This window comes from Nicotiana tabacum, chromosome 24 (genome assembly GCF_000715075.1).
Source record: "Nicotiana tabacum cultivar K326 chromosome 24, ASM71507v2, whole genome shotgun sequence".
Lineage (NCBI taxonomy): Eukaryota > Viridiplantae > Streptophyta > Magnoliopsida > Solanales > Solanaceae > Nicotiana > Nicotiana tabacum.
This window is the reverse complement of record NC_134103.1, coordinates 112,592,110-112,604,782: the sequence shown is the minus strand read 5'-3', so window position 1 is coordinate 112,604,782 and position 12,673 is coordinate 112,592,110. Positions and strand designations below refer to the sequence as shown.

At 40.4% G+C, this 12,673-nt stretch overlaps 1 protein-coding gene and 1 long non-coding RNA gene across 2 annotated transcripts in view; one reads left to right on the top strand and one right to left on the bottom strand.

The window, feature by feature from the left end:
* The window catches only part of LOC107767207 (protein TORNADO 2-like), a 34,073-nt gene extending 26,530 nt beyond the window's left edge, over window positions 1-7,543 (top strand). Inside the window, exon 2 of the mRNA XM_016586130.2 lies at window positions 7,209-7,543. Within this exon, the coding sequence (XP_016441616.2) occupies window positions 7,209-7,319 (111 nt within the window). The 3' untranslated portion in view covers window positions 7,320-7,543. The remainder of the gene's footprint in view (window positions 1-7,208) is intronic.
* A 1,096-nt stretch (window positions 7,544-8,639) lies between these two features.
* LOC107767197 (uncharacterized) lies at window positions 8,640-10,412 on the bottom strand. The gene is made up of 2 exons (XR_001643863.2): window positions 10,301-10,412; window positions 8,640-9,159 (listed from the first exon to the last, which is right to left on the bottom strand). It is a non-coding gene; the product is annotated as an uncharacterized LOC107767197 (long non-coding RNA).
* Window positions 10,413-12,673: the final 2,261 nt, after the last annotated feature.

Sequence of the window (12,673 nt, the reverse complement as noted above, 5' to 3'; positions counted from 1 at the left end):
GCACCTGCGCGCCTGCTCGCACCTGCATCCATCCTCCCGCTTCTGCGCCCATAAGTCCGCATCTACGGCACCCTGCCCAAAATCTTCCTGGTCGCTTCTGCGGCTTCCTCCCCACTTCTGCGGGCTCGCACCTGTGGTTCCCACTCCGTAGGTGCGATTACACCAGCAACAGCCAAACATCAGTTGCTTCCTCAACATACTTCCAAGTCCGTTAACCACCCGAATTCAACCCGAGGCCCCCAAGACCTCGGTTAAATATACCAACAAGTCTTATAACCCAATACGAACTTAGTCGGACCCTCAAATTACCTCAAACAACATAAAAACATAAATTCCACACGGATTCAAGCCTAATAAACTTTGAAATTTCCAAATTCTACAAACGACGTCGAAACCTATCAAATCATGTCCGATTGACCTCAAATTTTACACACAAGTCGTAAAGGACATCACGAACCTACTCCAACTTCCGAAAATTCAATCCGATCCCGGTTAAACTGTTCAAAAATTTCAACCTTCGCCATTTCAAGCCTAACTCTACTGCGGACCTCAAATCACAATCCGGATGAGCTCTTAAGTCTAAAATCACCTAACGGAGCTAACAGAACCATCAAAATTCAAATTCGACGTCGTTTACACATAAGACAACATCTTGTCAACTTTTTCAACTTAAGCTTTAAATTAAGAGACTAAATATCTCAATTCACTGTGAAATCTCTCCGAACTCGAACCAATTAATCTGATAAGTCATATAACAACTTTAGAATACAAAAGGAGCAGAAAATAGGAGAATAGGGCTACAACTCTCGAAATGACCGGCTGGGTCGTTACATCCTCTCCCTCTTAAACAAATGTTTGTCCTCGAACGGGTTTAGAAACATATCTGGAGTCACGAATAGGTGTAGATATCTGATCCGCATCTCCCACTCGGTCTCCCAAGTAGCCTCCTCAATCGGCTGACCTCTCAATTGCACCTTTTCTGAAGCTATATCCTTTGACCTTAAATTCGAACCCATCGACCCAGAATAGCCACTAGCTCCACATTGTAAGTCAAATCACCGTCCAACTAAATCGTGCTGAAATTCAAAACATGAGACGGGTCGCCAACATACTTTTGGAGTAGAGAAACATGAAATACTGGATACACTCGACAAGCTAGGTGGCAAGGCAACCTTGTAAGCCATCTCCCCAATCTTCTGAAGTACCTCAAACGGCCCAATGAACCGAGTGCTCATCTTGACCTTCTTCCCGAACCGCATAAAGCCCCTCATGGGTGAAACCTTCAGCAAAAACTTCTCCCCAACCATATAAGACACATCACGGACCTTCCTGTCGGCATAACTCTTCTGTCTAGACTGCGTCGTGCGAAGCCGTTCCTGAATCAATTTGACCTTGTCCAATGCATCATGAACCAAGTTTGTACCCAAAAGCCTAGACTCACTAGGCTCGAACCAACCCACCGGATATCTACATCGTCTCCCATATAAAGCCTCATACGGAGCCATCTGGATACTCGACTAATAACTGTTGTTGTAGGCAAACTCCGCGAGTGGCAAAAACTGGTCCCATGAACCCCCAAAATCAATGACACACACACGTAGCATATCCTCCAATATTTGAATAGTGTGCTCGAATTGCCCGTCCGTCTGAGGGTGAAATGTTGTACTCAACTCCACCTGAGTACCCAACTCTAGCTGCACGACTCTCCAAAACTACGATGTAAATTGCGTGCGTCTATCTCAGCCAACCGCTTTGAAGAATAAGTAGTACCGACTGGGATGAAGTGTGCAGACTTGGTCAGCCGATCCGCAATCACCCAAATAGCATCGAACTTCCTCGAAGTCCATGGGAGCCCAACTAAGAAATCCATGGTGATCCGCTCCCACTTCCGATTTGGAATCTCTAACCTCTTAAGCAAGCTACCCGGTCTCTGATGCTCATATTTTGCCTGCTAACAGTTAAGGCACCGAGCTACAAACCCCACTATGTCCTTCTTCATCCTCTTCCACCAATAGTGATGCCTCAAGTCCTAGTACATCTTTGCGACACCCGGATGAATGGAATACCACGAACTGTAGGCCTCCTAAAGACTCAATTCACGTAGCCTATCTTTATTGGGAACACAAATCCAACCTTGCATCCTCATTACCCCATCATCCTCAATAGTCACATACCTGGCATCACTGTGTTGAACCCTGTCCTTAAGGACAAGCAAATGAGGATCATCATATTGGCGCTCTCTGATGCGATCAAATAAGGAAGACCGAGAAACCACACAAGTGAGAACCCCGGCTGGGCTCCGAAATATCCAATTTCACGAACCGGTTGGTCAAAGCCTGAACATCAACTACAAGAGGTCTCTCTCCAACGAGAAGAAAAGCAAGACTACCCATACTCACCGCCTTCCTACTCAAGGCATCGGCCACCACATTGGCCTTCCCTGGATGATACAAAATAGTGATGTCATAGTCCTTTAGCAGCTCCAACCATCTCCGCTGTCTCAGATTGAGATACTTCTGTTTGAACAAGTGTTGGAGGCTCTGATAATCCATAAACACCTCATAAGACACATCGTAGAGATAATGCCTCCAAATCTTCAATGCATGAACAATGGCAGCAAGATCCAAATCATGAACAAGGTAGTTCTTCTCATGAGGCTTCAACTGGCGTGAAGTATAAGAAATCACTTTACCCTCCTGCATCAACACACACCCAATGCCGATCCGAGAAGCATCACAATACATTGTACAAAAGCCCGAAACTGACGGCAAAAGTAGAACTGGAGTTATCGTCAAGGCAGTCTTGAGCTTCTGAAAGCTCTCCTCACACTTATCTGACCACTTGAAAAGAGCACCCTTTTGGGTCAATTTGGTTAAGGGAGATGCAATATATGAGAAACCCTCCACAAAGCGACGATAATAACCAGCCAAGCCAAGAAAGCTCTGAATCTCCGTAGCTGAGGACGGTCTGGGCCAACTCTGAACTGCCTCTATCTTCTTCGGATCCACCTGAATACCCTCACTGGACACCATGTGCCCCAAGAATGCCCCCGAATGGAGTAAAAACTCACACTTGGAGAATTTGACATAAAGTTTCTCCTCCCTCAACCGCTGCAACACAACCCTTAAATGTTGAGCGTGCTCCTCCTGGCTACGAGAGTACATCAGGATATCATCAATGAATACAATAACAAACGAGTCGAGATAAGGCTAAAAAACATTGTTCATCAAATGCATGAACGATGTTGGGGCGTTGGTCAGCCCAAAAGACATCATAAGGAACTCATAATGACCATAAAGGGTCCTGAAAGCTGTCTTAAGAATATCCGAGTCCCGAATCTTCAGCTGGTGATACCCAGACCTCAAATCAATTTTGGAGTACACCCTCGCTCCCTGAAGATGGTCAAATAGGTCATCAATGCGCGGCAAAGGATACTTGTTCTTGATTGCGACCTTGTTAAACTGTCTATAATCAATGCACATTCTCATAGTACCATCATTCTTCTTCACAAACAGAACAGGTGCACCCTAAGGTGACACACTAGGCCTAATAAACCCCTTATCAAAGAGTTCCTGAAGTTGCTCCTTCAACTCAGCCGGTGCCATATGGTACGGAGGAATAGAAATGGGCTAAGTGCCTGGCACCAAGTCAATACCAAAATCAATATCCCTATCGGGCGGCATGCCCGGCAGGTCTGCAGGAAACATATCCGGAAACTCCGCACCACCGGAACAAAATCAATAATGGGAGCATCAACACTAACATCCCTCACAAAGGCCAAATAAGATAAACAACCCTTCCCAATCATCCTATGGGCCTTCAAATATGAAATCACTCTGCTGGGAACATAGTCTAAAGAACCTCTCCATTCAATTCTTGGCATCCCCGGCATCGCCAACGTCACGGTCTTAGCGTGACAATCTAGAATAGCATAATATGGAGACAACCAATCCATACCCAAAATCACGTCAAAGTCCACCATACTAAGCAGCAAAAGATCAACTCTGGTCTCCAATCCCTCCATAGTCACCACACATGACCGATATACACGATCCACAATGATAGTATCACCTACCGACGTAGATACATGAACATATGAAACTAGAGACTCACGGGGCATATCCAGATAATGAGCAAAATACGATGACATATATGAATAAGTGGAATCAGGGTCAAATAATACAGAGGCATCCATGTGGCTGACTGAGACAATACATGTGATCACTGCATCGGAAATAATGGTATATGGTCTGGCGGGAAGAGCATAGAATCGGGCCTGACCTCCACCTGATCGGCCTCCCCCTCTTGGGCGACCTCTAGCTGACTGGGCACCACCCAGAGCTGGCTGAGCGGGTGGTGAAGTAACTGGTGATGAAGTCATAGTCTGACTCCTCTGCTGAGCCGGACCTCCCGTAAGGCGGGGACAATATCTCATGATATGGCCAAACTCTCCACACTCATAGCAACCCCCCAGTGTTGGTGGTGGGGACTGGAGAGAGCCCCGAGCACCAGGATAACTGGTAGAAGGACCTGGCATAAACAAGCCCTAACCCGATGGAGCACAGGACGAACTCTGAGCTGGAAGGGCACTGAGAGATGAGTGACCCTGCTGATAACTGTGTGAACCATGGCCAGATGATGCACTACGGTGGACTGGGCGATCCGTCTGAGCATGCCTGTAAGGACGACCCCTGCCATGGTAGAACTGACCCCCAGAAGGAACACCGCTGAATTCGCCTGTCCACGAGGCCTTTTGGCCTCCCTCTCAAACCGCTCCTGGCTGAGGACCATATCTATTTGACGATCAATGTCGGCAACCTCATCAAAACTAGCACCAGACACCCTCTCTCTAGTCATAAGCAACCGTAGCTGAAATGTGAGAGCATCAATGAATCTCTTGATCCTCTTCATATCTGTGGGAACCAACCAGACTGTATGAAAGGCAACTCAGAAAACCTCATCTCGTACTGCATCACAGACATATCACCCTGACAAAACTACTCAAACTGCCTGTATAGCTCTTCTCTGCGGGACTGAGGCACGAACTTCTCAGGGAAGAGAATGGAGAACTCCTTCCATGTAAGGGGTGCTGAAACCGACCGGCCTACGCCTCTCATAAGCCTCCCACAAAGTCCGCATCTGCGACCCCTACCCAAATCCTTCATGGCCGCTTATGCGGCTTCCTCCCCACTTCTGCGGGCTCGCACCTGCGGTTCCCACTCAGCAGGTGTGATTACACCTGCAACAACAAAACTTCAGCTGCTTCCTCAACTTACTTCCAAGTCTGTTAACCACCCGAATTCAACCCGAGGCCACCGGGACCTCGACCAAGTATACCACCAAGTCTTATAACCTAATACCAACTTACTTGACCCTCAAATTACCTCAAACAACATCAAAAACATGAATTCCACACGGATTCAAGTCTAATGAACTTTGAAAGTTCCAAATTCTACAAACGACGTCGAAACCTATCAAATCATGTCCGATTGACATCAAATTTTGCACACAAGTCGTAAAGGACACCAAGAACCTACTCCAACTTCCGAAAATCCAATCTGACCCCGATATCAAAAAGTCCACTCCCAGTTAAACTTTCCAAAAATTCTCGCTTTCTCTATTTCAAGCCTAACTCTACTACGGACCTCCAAATCACAATCTGAATGCGCTCCTAAGTCTAAAATTACCTAAAGGAGCTAACGCAACCATCAAAATTCAAATCCGAGGTCATTTACACATAAGACAATATTCAGTCAACTTTTCCAACTTATGCTTTCAATTAAGAGACTAAGTGTCTCAATTCACTCTGAAATCTCTCCAGACTCGAACCAACTAACCCGGTAAGTCATATAACAACTTTAGAATACAAAAGGAGCAGAAAATGGAGGAACGGGGCAACAACTCTCAAAACGACTGGTTGGGTCATTACATGAAGCATGTAGAATTTTGCCTTGGTTCGCAACTGCGAACATTTGTTCGTAATTGCAAAGTCTGTAGATTTTTGCCTTGGTTCGCAACTGCGAACATTTGTTCGTAATTACGAAGTCTGTAGATTTTTTCTTTGGTACGCAATTGCGAATATGCGACATATGCACCGGGTAAAAGGGCTGGGAGACGGGATTTTGGATACATTCTCTCATTTTTGGAACCCTAGACTCGGTTGGAGGCAATTTTGAAGAGGGGTTTTCATCTACTATGGTTGGGTAAATAATGGTTTTCAATTTTCAACTATTTTACATGGATTATATATATATTTTAACATGGAATTGGTGGAAATTGTAGGATTTTTGAAGAAAAACCTAGAAATCATATTTTTGGATTTCGACCACGAAATTGGACATGGAATTTAAAATAAATTATATATTTAAGTTCGTGATGTTATGGATAAAGTTTATATTCGCAAATATTCAGAATTCGGGCACGTGGGCCCGATGGTTGACTTTTCGAGGGGAGTTGAGAATTATTATAAATTGATTAATTATAAGCATTGGAGTATATTTTAATTGATTTGTACATTGTTTGACTAGTTGCGGATCGTTTGGCTTTGAGTCGAGATGTTAGAGAGGCATTGGAGCCGTTTATGAAACTTCGGAGCGAGATAAGTCTCCTGTGTAACCCTGTGAGAGGGAATTTACCATGTAGGTGTTATATTCTTATGTGCTACATGTTGTGGGAAATACGCACGTATGAGGTGACGAGTGTCCGTGCATATGCTAGGATTTATGATTTGTCCAGGTATTCTTTGGTTTACGCCATGCTTTAATTGTACTATTTGTGTTATCCTTGCCTGTTTAATTCCTTTATTTTGCATTACGACTTGAGACTAGGCTTGTGTAGAGTGATAGACTCGCTATTGTAAGAGATTTAATGAGCTACTTGATTAGCCGCGGAATAATTATGCTTCCCCTATGAATTTCTCTCTCTTTATGCATTTTCATCGAAAAGCTTTTTTAAATTTCATAACTCACACGTATATTTGTAAGTGGGGTCAAGGACCCGTTAAAGCTTCTTTTTCTTATGGGACCGGGCCGTTTGTCTCGGCAGAATTATGTACCACACTCTTATGGGATCGGGTCGTTCGCCTTGGCAATTTTTGTGAAGTTCTATTGTTGCACATCTCTGTCATTTCATTATATTATTATATCTTATGCGTTGTTCCTATTATTTCCAGTATGGCCCTAACCTGACCTCGTCACTACTCTACATAGGTTAGGCTTGGCACTTACTGGGTACCGTCGTGGTGTACTCATACTATGCTTCTGCACATCATTTTTTGCCGATCCAGGTACTACCTGCTAGATCAGGTACCGGTGAGCTAGTCCGCACGTGGAGACTTCAAGGTACATCTGCCAGCGTCCGCAGACCTCGGAGTCCCCCTCCATCTATATTATGTTATTTTCCTTATTTCTCATTGGACTCTGATATATAGAGATATTTAGTAATTTTATTTAGAGCTTGTGACTAATTTCTACTAGGTTCTGGGAGTTGTAACTATTTTGAATCGCAAGTTTTATTTATTTCAAATGTTGAGGTTTGAGTTTTAGCTTTTTATTCAATTATTCCGCAAAATTATTAAGTTTATCTAGTTTTAAAGATTAAGTGCTATCACGACATTCTACGGAGGAAAATTGGGGTCGTGACAGGTGCATTCATCAAAGTATAAGTTGCGCAATATTTATAGGTTTCCTTATCATTAGAAAACAAATCAAGCACACACAGGCTCGCGTACAATCGTAGTTATGCTCAGCTGGCTCAATGCGGGCCTAGATAAAACTGTCACACTTGAACTGCCCTATGAAAATCAAATATGTACATCTCAAGGTGTGTATTTACAATAGTACAGATCCACTAGGCAACGGAGTCCACTCCGCATAATGTATGATGAATGACCGTGTAAGATGGACTGTGGATAAATTAACTTAGTGAATGTCCCTGGAGCAAAGTTCCCAGCCCCAAGTATCTACATAAAGCTTCTCGTGATAGGTCCACCAATGTCCCCCATACCTCTAGACAATCCTTATGATAGTTCCAGTTGGCCTACATTTCCTTAACCATGCTCAATTTGGCATATCCTAGTGGCTTCAATAGATTGTCCAGCTTTAGTGCCTTCATTTTTGTCAATACCTCATAAAAGTTCTTCTTCAGTGCCGCTTCTTTAATGCCTTTGTTCAAAAATATACCGCACATATGGTTCAAACCCATGGAACTATGTACTAGTCAGTGACAGATCCAGGATTTTACGCAAACAGGTTCAGTCAAAGACGAAGGTGTCTAATAGCATAAGTGGTGACTTGTTGTCGGGTATGACAAGTAGGGTTTGATCATTTTATTATCTTTTTTGCTCTTAATACAATATCAAAATGAAATCATTTTAAAGTTGGTACTCTTTAATTTTAACAAAACTGAAAATATTTTATAAAGGTTAAAAAAATTATTTATCTCTATTCTAAGAAATTTATTTATTTAATTTAACAAATTTTACTTCAAAAAATTTAATTTAACAAATATTTATTAACTCCAAGATATTTAAATAAATCTAGAGTTTTCCTTCGTACTAATAAGAAGTTATTTGCAGAAAAAAGAGAAGGAGAAATAGAAATCAACGAAATAGTAAAGTGACAAAGGAGAGAGCATGAGAGTAATAAATTTGAAGGATGATGTTTAATTTGAAACAAAAATGGTCTTGGCCTTCAGCTGCACACACTCCATTCAAGTATGGATTAAAAAACAAATTGGGAAACGCCCCAAATTGGATTCGATCCTAGCACCTCTCTCACACTTTAAACCCGCTCGACCTCCACTGGGAGCATGCTTGTGTTAAAGCGGGTTCAAACATTTTTTTATAGTAGTAATTTTCCTCTGTTAAACGTAATATATCCATATACGCCGTATGTATAATATTTCGACAAAGCTGGTTCAACTGAACCCCTGACACCATGTGGGTCCGCCCGTGGTTCTAGCCTTGTCATTGCTGAATTCAATTTCCGGCCAAGACCTCTTTGGTGGTCTCATGAAACTCTCAGCAACTTGCTTGCCTTTGGCTAGACTTCCCGATACTGCCTCACTCTGAATTCGTTTCTTAGTAGATCGGGTGGAAGTGAAAAGGCTTTGCAGTAGCCTTGGCTTTGGCTTGCTTTTCACTTACCATTGTATCTAAACCTGCAAAGCATATGCAACACATTAGATGGATCTCATAAAATCAAACTACACCAAAAAGGGCGGGTCAAAACGACCCCACATTTAAAACTCAAGCATGTGCACAGTTTAAGTACCAAGAGCCTAGCAAACACGATTTTCACCTTAACAGAGAACTAATGTTACTCAAGACTTCCCCTTTTCAACAGAAGATATGATTCGCAAGTAGCACACAACATTGCAGCATATGAATGATGCACTTGACTTTCTCACGAGCCATAACAAAGTGATCATAACATTATCGGTCCCCTCGTTGACACTAACTAGCTACTCTAATAGTACAGCTCAATACAAGCCTAAAATAAAGAAAAAAAGAAACGATACAATACAATCACAAGCAAGCGGACAGTTATGCACACCCCTCGCGCACGCAGGACATTCGTGAGCCATCGGGCAAAGCAACCTTGGTGCATTTCCAAACCCTTCCCTATCACCCCCACACTTACTCCTAATTATCCCCACACCATGCTCTGTAACAGACTTCACCGATCACTGGCTAGCAAATTCTTCTCACAAGCAATTCATCGAACATGTAGCATGCATAAATTTTGTTCAAGTTCTTCAAAAAGGGTGCAATTGGATTAGCTTCCCAAAAGTGACGAGGTAATGAGACTTGTCGTTTATCACCTCATATTCAATCAAGTCACGACATGCCCAATTTTGACAAAAATTCCTATGAACTCAAGCCTCAAACAACTAAACTAAAGGGGTTGGGAATTAGGTGGTGGATACATGTACTTGCTAATCACAATAGATTAATCTTGTATCTTCATTTTAAAGGAAAAAAATTATGGAAAAGGAAGACAATATACAATAAAAAAAAGACAAGCTCATTAAAGAAAGTGAGATTTCTTGCAACCATCTACGAAGCAAAAAATATTTTTACTGCCCATATACTATATCCTACTGTAAGCCAGTTTGAATAACAAATGGAACTGCCTATATATTATGTCCTCGAGCAAAAATGGAACTGAAACGCTCACATCCATATACAATGCCATGTACAATGATTCAAGCTACAGAAACTCTCGCATCCATTAACATATCAAATAAACTAGAAATATTGAGCTTCAAGAATTTCATGTTAATTATATATATCCTTTACCTGGGTGACTAAACCAGCAAAAGGAGGTTTAGTATTTCATTTTGGATAACCAAAGTGATGCAAGTGTCGAGCAGCTACAAGACCATCCCTGCCATTGTTATCAGGACCACATATAACAAGCACACGAGTATAGACCTAGAGTGATACTTTCACAAATACTGCTCAGCTTACAAAATTAAACTCAAGCAAGAATATTGCTTTCATAAAAGTAGTCATTCAACTCAACTTAAAACTAACATAACACAAGAAGTAAATACCAAGCCCATCAAATACATTAATTTCCAAAATGGTCTAAAAATACCCTCGTTATACTATTGGGTTATCTATACCCCTACAGTCATACTTTGGGTTCAAATATACCTCTCATTTAAACGGAGGGACACGTGTCATCGTCATGTTGGTCAATTCCAAATATCTTCTAATTAATTAAAAAGACTCATTAATCATACCCGAAAAATAATTTTTTAAAGCAATTTTTTTTATAAAAATTGGAAAAAACTGAAATTATCTTTACTAAAAACAGAAAAAAACGAAAATATATTTTTTTTCAGTTTTTACAAAAAAAACTGCTTTTTCGGTTTTTTCTAAAACAATGTTTTTGAAAAAACTAAAAAAAAAAAAGCTGAAAATCAATTTTCTAAAGCAATATTTTTTGTAAAAACTGAAATTTTTTTTACTAAAAACTAAAAGAAACGAAAATATTTTTTTTCCAATTTTTACAAAAAAACAGCTTTAAAAAAAGGTGAAAAATATTTTCTAAAACAATATTTTTGTAAAAACTGAAAAAAAACTAAAAAGCAAATTTCTAAAGCAGTGTTTTTGTAAAAACTGAAAAAACAAATATTTTCTTTTTTTTCAGTTTTTAGTTAAAAATATTTCAGTTTTTTCCAGTTTTTAATTGCTTTAGAAAATTATTTTTCAGTTTTTACAAAAATATTGTTTTAGAAAATATTTTTCAGTTTTTTTAAAGAAGTTTTTTTGTAAAAACTGGAAAAAAAAATATTTTCGTTTTTTTCCAGTTTTTAGTAAAAATGTTTTTTTAGTTTTTTCCAGTTTTTACAAAAAAAAATATTTTTCGGGTATTGATAATGGGTCTTTTTAATTAATTAGGAGATATTTAGAATTGACCAACAGGACGATGACACGTGTCCCTCCTTTTAAATGAGGGGTATATTTGAACCCAAAATATGACTGCAGGGGTATAGATAACCCAAGAATATAATGAGGGATATTCTTAGACCATTTTCGAAAGTATAGGGGTATATTTGGCCCTTTGCCGTTTAATTAAATGTGGCGTTTTTTTAAAAAAAAAAAGCTACTTTGAAATTTTAAAAGGAAGAAATCGGCTTTGTTAGTCAATAATGGCATTTCCGGGCTGTTTGGTTAACGAGAGGGTTACGAACGAGCCGATTTTGAAACGGAGGGTATAAACGCTCTAAATAGCATGCATTAGGGCTATTTATGGCTCTTTGCCGAACTAAAAATAGCCAGTGAATGTATAATTTATGTATATATGTATATAATTGTATATAATCAATGTATAATCTATGTATATGGTTAGAAAAAATAAACAATAATATGACCGGCTATTTATGTAAAAATATATAATATATGCCTCCACTTTTGTTTAAAGAGGAGGGTAGGTTATTTGAATTACAAGGGGTATGGGTAGGTGAGTTAATGGATCAAAAGATGTGAAAATGACACTAGGTAGTCACTGTACAGGGCTGCTATTTAAAAATTAGTCAATGCGTCCTGAATTTCAGTTTTTCAGTTCAATCTTTCGGACAAAAGTGTCCCGAATTGTCCTGAAGTTAAGATTTTTAGTTTAAAATTTTAGGACAAAATAAGTATTGGCTAATCTCTAAATAGCCACTCTGGTCGCGAAGACCTGTCGCGCTCTAGATATAACCCACTCTGGTCGCGAAGACCTGAGCACTAAACCTGCTGGCTTCACTTTCTGCAACCTTGCAGCAGTGCATGGTTTCCCTTTTATGTCCCGAGCTTTTACATGCTGCTGGTTTTATTGTGAAATCCACTCCTTGCCTATGACTATACGACACAAGCAACTACAAAAAATCATCAAAAATACTAATCTAACACTTAGCTATACTATACAAAAAACGATAAAATTGGGTGCCTCCCAAGCGTCTGATTTAACGTAGCGTCACGATGCAGACTCCTCGCATATTCATCTGCGAGGTAGACCTTAGTCTTCTTGTGATCAAAATTTTCTCCCTAATAGCGTTGTCTCTCTATCCATTTACCAGAAATATTCTATCACCATTTATAGTCCGTAGCTCTATCTGTAAAGCCCCGTCTATTTTGGTATTTAATCTAGGCTAATTACAATCCTGAGAATGATTCTTTAGT